We start from the raw sequence: 9,052 nt of genomic DNA, 5'->3' as shown, positions 1-9,052 counted from the left end.
CACTCTGAATTGCCTTCTTCTGAAACCTGCGTGTTTAGCTACTGATTTCATGAGGAATGTAATGGTGCACATGGACAGTATAAATGTATTTCATCTGAAATCACTGGCCTACTTGCTTCCCCTCGTTGTTATGTAATGCGGTGGTTTGACAGCTACTGTTTTCCCAAGGAACATGTGATTATCTTAAATTCTCTCTGTGCTTCCTTTAGTCACTTAACCTGAATTGTGAAGGTGTTTCTAAAATTCTGGGAGATAGACCAACTGTGTGCACACATGGAAAGCAGACATGAGTTGACGTTTGGCTTTCCTGGCCCATGGTAATCACTGCAACCCAAGCATGAATATTTGAATGGGAAAGCAAATGTCTTCAACGCAGCTATTCCAGCTCCATCCATTCATTATTTTGTGCTGTATTTCATGAAGAAAGCACAACACGGACTTGCCCAGTATGGCTGTGATGACACCCAGTCACAGGCTGCTGAGTGAGACATTGATGGCACCAACACAAAATCACATGAGATGTTCATGGTTTGCTGTTAGACGTGACCTTGCCCAGCAGACAAATGACCTCACAGGGACAGTGTAGAATCATCTCCTGACCTTGTGATACTGCTCTTGGGTCTTTCCCCAGAGAGGAAACTTGTACTGTACTTATGCTGTGTGCCCCACTGGTCTATCTAAGCCATGCATGGGGTGTCTCTGTACATGGAATCTACTCTACAGGTTCATAGCTACTTTTAGGGGGTATTTTAAGTCCTCTTCAATGTGCCCTGCCTTCTTCCCCTCTCAGCTTTTGGGAGCGAAGATGTGAACATCTTGTCTGAGATAAGCAGCCTCATGGAGGAGACAAAGTGGGGGGACCTCATGGTGAGGAAGTGTTTTACACAAGCAGCATAAGGCATTCTTCACCATGGGATGGTCTTCACTTTGTGGCAGGTTGCACTGCAGGAGAATCACAAAATCACCAAGACTGGAAAAGACCTACAAGATCATCCAGTCCAACCATCCACCCATCACCAATAGTTCTCACTAAACCATGCTCCTCAACACAACCTCCAAATATTCCTTGAAAACCTCCAGGGTTGGTGGCTCCACCACCTCCCTGGGCAGCTCATTCCACGGCCTGACCACTCTTTCAGAGAAGTAATGTTTCCTAACATCCAGCCTAAATCTCCCCTGGCACAGCTTGAAGCCATTCCCTCTAGTCCTATCACTGGTTACACAAGAGAAGAGGCCAACCCCCAGCTCACAACAACGTCCCTTCAGGAGGTTATAGAGGGCAATGAGGTCTCCTCTGAGCTTCCTCTTCTGCAGACTGAACAGCCACTCTTCATAAGGCCTGTGCTCCAGACTCCTCACCAGCTTTGTTGCCCTTCTTTGAACATGCTCCAGAGCCTCAATGTCCTTCTTGCAGTGAGGGGCCCAAAACTGGACACAGTACTTGAGGTGCGGCCTCACCAGAGCTGAGTACAGGGGGACAATCACTGCCCTGTTCCTGCTGGCAGCACTGTTACTGATGCAAGCCAGGATGCCATTGGCCTTCTTGGCCACCTGGGCACATTGCTGGTTCACGTTCAGCCAATCATTGACCAACACCCACAGGTCCATTTCCTCTACACAGTCTTCCAGCCACTCCGCCCCAAGCCTGTAGAGCTGCCTGGGGCTGTTGTGGCCTAAGTGCAGGACCCAGCATTTGGTCTTGTTGAACCTCATCCCATTGGCTTCAGCCCAGATATCCAGCCTGTCCAGATCCCTCTGTAGGGCCTTGCTACCCCCAGGCAGATCCACACTTCCAGCCAACTTGGTCTCATCTGCAAACTTACTGAGGGTGCAAAGAATTCAAAGGGCTGTTTGGCCCTGAGATGTCTTTCCTAGTGCTCCTGGCTACACCAAGGTCAAAACAGAATAAACTGGCTTCGGGTAAACTGGTGTGGACCCAACAATATTGGGAACGTGTAGGTGCTAACACTAGGTACAGACAGGGGAAAGAAAGAAGGGAAAACCAGTTTGTGGGCTTGAAATCAGGGGAGGCAGAGGTGAAACTGAAATGTCAGAGGGAGGAAAATAACATAGAAGATTGGCAGGTATGAGAAGAAAGCAAAAGATGCTGAGAATTCAAATTCTGAGGAGAGCATCAGGGAACTTAATTAGCAAGGCATATAAGGAAGCTTAATGCAGACACTAAGGTGTGAATGAGCAGGGAGGCCTGAGAAAGATCTAAGTTCAAGATGCAGAAAGACCTTAAAACTTGGAAGAGAGTGAAAAGTATGTGAGCAAAACCTGTCTAAAATTCTAACACTTTCCAAATCAGTAATAAGAAAGTCACAAACAAAGCAAAGTCAGTACAAGAATAATTTTATTTAATGTTTTGGTAACAAGATGATCCAACTCAGAATGATCATAAAAGTTAGCTCACTGAACAAACTGCCGTACATTCTAATTGGGTGCTACTAAATTGGAGTAACTTTGCAGGTTATATGAGGCACTAATTGACCAACAGCTTTATAATTGGTGACCCCAACAGATGTGAGCAGTGTGAATGGAAGCTGCATTAGTAGCCAATGCATAGTTAAAGCTTTTGGAAGAGTACAAAATTGCAAAAGCTTTTTTTTTTAATTAAAATAATAATTAGTGATCTTTGAGTTAGACTAACTATTCAGTTGTCGGTTATATCCTCTATACTTTTTTATTTTTTTAATAATGATGTTCACAAAGGTACTAAGAAAACTGTCTTCCTACAAATTGATCTAATGTAGATCTCCATATGAAAATGCTGAATATCATATAAGGCTTTTCACAGGTATAGGCTAAGTTCTGGGATATCACAGACTCGTAATTCGGAAAAACACCTGAGGTTACTCCTTTTGCATGGAAATTTTCTTCAGCTTTGAAAAAGAGGATCAATGCCATTTGAAATCAGAGATGTTCAACAGGTATATCAGTATGACGTGGGGTTATGAAGTAGTACTTTTAGGCTTGGTTCGGGTTATTGAAATCAGTAGTAAAGTTTCTACTTGAGAAGGCCAGGATGGTGCCACTAGCCCAGCTCTTACCTATGTCAGCATGAGAACTGCCACTGCTGCCAACAGGATGGAGACTGGCCATTTACAAGATGCACATCTGTACTTGCTTGGGTCTCAACAGAGCTACTTTATATTTAAGCCCTTATTCTTTCTAGGTCCTAGACTTGATCACAGTAAGTCTTCTGAGATGCTCTCATTTCTGATAGATCTTGTATGTAATTGAAGGTGATCTGTATCTCCTAGGAAATATCCAACGCTTCTCAAAATCAGGCATTCAGATGTGACAGTTTGTTCTTTAGAGAAGTGCATGCTGCTTCATGTGCACAAACATTAGCCAGAAGTTCAAGGTTCTAAAGTTTCATCTATAAGTTTTACTTCAGAATAGTAGTGTTTTTTTTTTAACTTCTTGATGTCTTTTGCCCCACAAAGAAGTTGGAAGTTTTTTGGTGTTTTTTTTTGTGCTCAAATTAGTTTGCTCAGTTATTCAGGACACAACACGTTAGCTTTCCTTCTGAGACTTTGTTTCAAGCAAAGCTTGCTAAAAGTATTTAGTTAATTTAGGATAATAGCATTAAACTTGAGCTAACAGATTGACCAGTGAGCCAGGCTGTACGTGCTGTATGCATTACATACATACTTGTGACATGAGAGTTTCAAAACAGAACCTCAAATTCTTATTTCTACATACCTTGGCACACATGAATCTATAGTGGACTTACCTATGTGCTGAAGAACGGGTCTTTTACTCTTTGCTGGAAAGACACAAAGTTCAGCTTTTCCTTTACAACAGCTTTCTAATTCAAATATCCATGTTATTCATACTAAGGAATATATTAGCACATGGATTATATCACACTTACCATTTGATGAAGTATCAAATCCGATCTGTCTTTTCAAGCCTCAATGACAAGTTACTGTATTAGGACATCCTGTTCATTCTCACATAAAATACAAACGGTATTTTAAAATGCTGTGCTCATAAGCCATTTATGTAAACACTTTGGAAAGCTAAAGGCAAGATTTTACATTGGCATTTTACCAAAAATCATTTAAACATTTATTATCAAGGCATCGATACGCATCCCAGCAGTCACAACACGGGATATGCCATATGCTTATGGCAGGCTCCAGTAGGGTGAATTCAGAGAGAGGCTGCAGTGTTCGAAGCACTGTCTTGTTTTTCTGTTCTGCTTTGTTTTGTTTCTATAAGGAATTTTACTTTGGGATGTGGAGTCACTGAAGGCAAACTTAAGAGTTAAGGCAGAGCGCATGGAGATGTGGAAAGGATTGCACCCGCAGTTTCCAGAGATGCTCCAACCAGCCAGTAGATAAAATGTGCTTTACAATGGCAACTTTGTGAACATGCAAGAAAACGAAAGGCATACTTTCAAACTGCATATGTTTTATCGTTTAGTACATTAAATCATTCCCCTGGCTCTCCCTCTAGAATTAAAGAGGACTGAATTATGACTTGCGAAGTTTTCCTTCCTGCTCTTGTACCTTCAGTGCTGGCTGTTTTCCAAAAAGATCAGCAAAGCAAACTATAACTTATGTAATTCTAAGAAGAGAGGAGCGTCTTTCAATGCACGGCTCGGCGCTTAGGTGTTTGACGATGGCTGGTTTTCGTTGGCTGTTTTCTCTGCTTGCAGTCTTTGGACAGCCTTATCAAGCAAATCCATACTATCTCTAAGTGTGACATTCAAAGTAAATGGCTTGGGTTTGATGGTCAACCCGTATGTATAGTCCATTTTAGGATCCTCGTTTGGATTAGCAGTGAAATGGCACTGATGCACGAGAATGGAGGTAAAGAGAAACAGCTGCACCTTGGATAATTCCTCTCCAATACACCGCCGTTTCCCCATGGAGAAAATCATCACGCTACTGGTGAGATCTTTATTGATGAAGCCGTTCTCATCCAGGAATCTTGTTGGATCAAAATCCTCGGGGTTGGTCCATTTAGCTGGATCGTGATTCACCGACCACTGATTGACAAATATCACGGTGTCCTTGGGAATGAGGTAGCCCATGATGAAGGTGTTGGTCGTGGTGGCGTGTGGGATGGTAACGGGCACGAAGCTGCTGAAACGCATGGATTCGTACAGGAAAGCCACGATGTAGGGCAAGTGAGGCTGATCTTCAGCACAGGGCAGGCGGTCTCTCCCAACAATCCTATCCACTTCTTCTTGCATTTTAGCCTGCACTTTTGGATACCTGTCATTTAAAGTAAGCGTGTGTAGATGTGTGACACTGACACTCGTTTTTTAAAACAACACATGCTGCAAACACCTCTCACAGAACCTCGCCCCTCCTCTAAGTTAGGCAGGCTGAGCAAAGTAAATGCAAATGGTAAATGCGCTGCACAAACACGCAGATCTTGACAGAAAACTCTGAGGGAGGGTTTCAAGTTTCCTACACAAGAGTGTCATTTAGGTTTGCTCTGTTTTTCCCCTAATGCAATCAATTTTAAATGTAAAAAGTGAAATAACCTCCTGAAACGGAACGTTCTGATCCAATTTTAAAAATCCATTCCATAGCAAAGATTACCTTTGTTCTCAATTTTGGGGCTTTCTGTCCAAATGGGAACTTGGGGTTCTGTCTCTGCATCTGGCTTCTTTTAGCTAGCAGGGAGTTTACCAATAGGTGTACGGCATGCAGAGGGAACTGAACATTCCCTGCTTTGCTCATAACTGTCCGGACAGCTTTAGGAACATCCCACTCAGAGGTAGTTAAAGCTTCTACAATCACTACCTAAATGTTTTATTTACATTGTATTTTAAGACCACCGCCTTGCAGTGCGCCAGACCGTGCAGACTTCACATTAAGCAAGCACGATGCAAATATTCGTGCATTTTCTATTAGTTCTGCCTGGGCGCTTCTGGGGAGCTTTCCCCAGCACACGCAGTGCCGGCGCCGGCAAACGTTAAGGGCAGCAGCATAATAGCGGGCTTGTAACCCAGCGCACGAACTCTTTATCTCGCCTAAGCAGCTGTTATCCTTTTCCTATGATCTCCTTGATCTCGACCTGCTAAAATCCGTTACTTTCGGGTTTTACTCTGCTGCCTTTTTGCCAGCCGCTCCTTATGCACCATTACCGGAGCAGGGTTTTTTGTTCTTGTTGTTTTGTTTTATTATTATTATTATTATTATTATTATTATTATTATTATTATTATTATTATTATTTTCTGTCGGGCTTCCCCGAGCTCCCGTGTTAACTAAACGCCCCCTTCTCCCCGCGGCCCCCGTTATCCCCACGCCCTGCCCCGCCGCCGCTGCGGGAGCGGAGCGCCCACCTGATGAGGAAGATGAGGAGCCAGAGCAGCGCCGTGGAGAGCGTGTCCTGGCTGGCGCCGAAGATGTCGGTGACGGTGGCGGGCACGTGTTCGAGCTGCAGCCGCGGCTGCTCGCGCTGCAGGCGGATGAAGGCGTCCATCATGTCGCGGGGGGCCGCTCCCGGGCGCAGGCTGCGCTGGTGCTGCAGGAACTTGGCGCGGACGAAGCCGTAGAAGTCGCGGTTGAGGTCTCGGAAGGCGCGGTAGGCGGCGCGCACGGGGCTGGGGAAGCGGCGCAGCCAGGGCAGCGCGTCCACCAGGCTGCCGGCGCCCACGGCGCGCCCGAACTGCTCGTTGCGGCCCACCAGGCGCAGGAACTCGCCGTCGCCGTGGCTGTAGCGGCGGCCGAAGCAGAGCGCGCTCATCACGTTGGCCACCGCCACCACCAGCACGCGCGACGGGTCGAGGAAGGCGCCGCCGGCGCTGCCCCGCACCAGCAGCGCCACCAGCGCCCGCGCCTCGCCCAGCAGGTGCCGCTCCAGCAGGCGGCGCGTGGCCGGGCTGCCGGTGGAGAAGGCGCGCACCGTGGCGTGCGCCGCGCGGCGGTGCAGCTTCCAGAGCTCCGAGTAGCCGCCGAAGGCCAAGCTGCGCCCGCCCGACACCAGGCGGAACGAGGGGAAGGCCGGCCGGCCGGCGAACGCAGCCCCCTGGCGGACGAGCGCCTGGCGGATGGCGCTCTCGCCGTTCAGCACCACCACGGGCCAGCGCCCCAGGCGCAGCTGGAACACGGCGCCGTACGTGCTGGCCAGGCGAGCGAAGGAGAGGTGCGGGGCGCTGCCCAGCTGCGCCGCGTTCCCGATCAGCGGCCACGGGAAGGGGCCCGGCGGAGCCCGGCGCTGGCCCTGCCGCCGCCAACGCCGTCGCTGCAGGAGGAGCTTGCCCAGGTGCACGGCGGCCAGCAGGCACAGGAGCAGCAGCAGGGAGCTCTGCAGGGGCGGGGTGCCGCGCAGGGCTTCCCCGAGCCTCTCGAAGGCCATGCTGCGAGGAAAAGGAAAACGGGGACGGTCGGCGGGCGACGTCCCCCTCGGACCCGGGCGGGCGAGGGCGCGGTGGCCGACCCCGCTCCCGTGCCCGAAGCGGGGGCCGGCCGGTAAGAATGGGACGGTAGCCACGCTTAGCGGCTAAGCCGCCTCTCTGCCCCCCGGCAGGGCAGGTTCGCATCGGCGGATGCGGCTGAGGAAGACTCAGCAGGAGGCGGGAGGGATGCTCCCGCACGGCCCGCTGCCCGCAGCCGACTTCGCCCCGGGCGGAGCAGCGGGATGCCCGCTCTCCCGGAGCGGCTGTCGGCACCGCTGCCGCTTCTTGCTGCCGCCCGGCTGAGGCGGAGAGGGGAGGGAAAAGGGAAACGAGCGGCTGTCCCGCGAACTGACCTGTTGCGCGCAGCTTCCATCGAAGGTCTCGGAGAGGATGGAGCGGAGCCGGGCGGCGGTGGCGGTGACGGGCGGGGAGCGCGGCGGCGTCGGCGTTCAGATCCCGGGCTCTGGGAAACTCATCAGAAGCGCCGGCTCCTGTCACCCGGAGCTCGACGGGTCGTACGCAGGCAGACGCCGGTGGCACTCGTTCCCAGCATGGAGCCGCTGTCACCTTCCCGGAGCTGCAGCCCCTCGGAGCTCGCCCCGCCCGCGACCACCTGCCCGGCGCTGCCGCCTGCGGGCCGGGGGCAGGGTGGGTGCGAGCGGCTCAGGAGGTGACGGGGGGACCGAGGCTGAGCCGGAGCGGCAGCGGCCGCGCCCGGGCTCCTGGCATAGCCGCTCGAGCCTTTAAACCCCCGGCATCCGCGGTGCGCGGCGCGGTGCGGGCGTGCCGCAGACGGCCCCGCTGACAAATCGCCGCTGCCCGGCCCTTCCCCTGGCTCGAGGGGTCGCCGCTATTTGCCAGCCGCCCTTGGGGCCTCGCCAAGCGGAGCGGCTGAGCCGCGGATGCTTTTATGGCCCGGGCCCAAAGTTTCGGCGTCGGAGCCTCAGGGAGGGAAGCGGGGTGGCGGGCGGGCTCGCCGCCCCCCGTGTCAGGAGGCAACGTCTCGCCTGCATCTTGGGGGCTGAGGGAACTGGAGAGCTTCCCCTCCTCCGCCTGTCGCCTCCCCGTTGCGTGCGGAGTTTGCATTGCGTGAGCCGGGGCTGGAAAGCCTCCAGCCATCTCCTCCCCGGGCCCCTACCCCTCCTCGCAATACCTGACACCGGCTCGGGGGGAAGGCGGCGGGGAAGCGCCGGGCGGCCCGCACCCGGACAGCCCCGCTGCCCTCCGGCCTCTCCCCCGCTGCTCGCCCTCCTTTCTCTCCCGCTCCCGGCGCTTTCTTGATCCGAAAGCCGCTCCGGGAGGATGCCGCGCTCCGAGCCCCGTCGGATTCCCGGCGTCCCAGAACGGGAACCCGGGCCGCAACCCCACCCGCCCCTGCATAAAGGAAACCCTTCCCCGGGAGGTCAGAGAGGCCGTGATCTGTCGTTGTACCGAGCAAGACTAAAACTAAAACTCTTTCAGATGTTATACAGTCGCATCGTAAGGAGAAAAAGGTGTTTGGTAGCATTTAGGGATTAGGCAAAATTAGGCGCTGGGAGTCAGCCCAGACCAGAGCATGATCCCAGGCCTGGCTGGGGTTCTGCTGCTTCTGACTTTGCTAAATACAACCCTTTCTGCTGTCACTCTCAGGCTCCAGGGAAGTAATACTGCTACCCAAACCAGCATCAGCCACGTCTCTCTGC

At 51.8% G+C, this 9,052-nt stretch overlaps 1 protein-coding gene across 1 annotated transcript; it reads right to left on the bottom strand.

Annotated features, from left to right (window-relative positions):
• Nucleotides 1-2,338: 2,338 nt before the first annotated feature.
• CYP1B1 (cytochrome P450 family 1 subfamily B member 1) lies at nt 2,339-8,494 on the bottom strand. The gene is made up of 3 exons (XM_072331954.1): nt 7,724-8,494; nt 6,315-7,331; nt 2,339-5,234 (listed from the first exon to the last, which is right to left on the bottom strand). Exons 1-3 carry the CDS (start codon nt 7,741-7,743, stop codon nt 4,622-4,624), a joined length of 1,650 nt encoding a protein of 549 aa, XP_072188055.1. The 5' UTR covers nt 7,744-8,494; the 3' UTR covers nt 2,339-4,621.
• Nucleotides 8,495-9,052: the final 558 nt, after the last annotated feature.

Source organism: Excalfactoria chinensis, chromosome 3, assembly GCF_039878825.1.
Source record: "Excalfactoria chinensis isolate bCotChi1 chromosome 3, bCotChi1.hap2, whole genome shotgun sequence".
In the NCBI taxonomy this organism is placed as follows: Eukaryota; Metazoa; Chordata; class Aves; order Galliformes; family Phasianidae; genus Excalfactoria; species Excalfactoria chinensis.
The sequence above is the reverse complement of the archived record's forward strand: the minus strand, read 5'-3'. Positions and strand labels throughout refer to the sequence as shown.

What these genes read in the sequence shown, in the direction of transcription:
- CYP1B1 (XM_072331954.1), bottom strand. Translation starts at nt 7,743, where the DNA reads ATGGAAGCTGCGCGCAACAG. An exon ending in ATGGAAGCTGCGCGCAACAG is followed by an intron (nt 7,332 to 7,723) that starts GTCAGTTCGCGG and finishes TTTTCCTCGCAG; the next exon opens with CATGGCCTTCGAGAGGCTCG. An exon ending in CTCCTCATCTTCCTCATCAG is followed by an intron (nt 5,235 to 6,314) that starts GTGGGCGCTCCG and finishes TTTAAATGACAG; the next exon opens with GTATCCAAAAGTGCAGGCTA.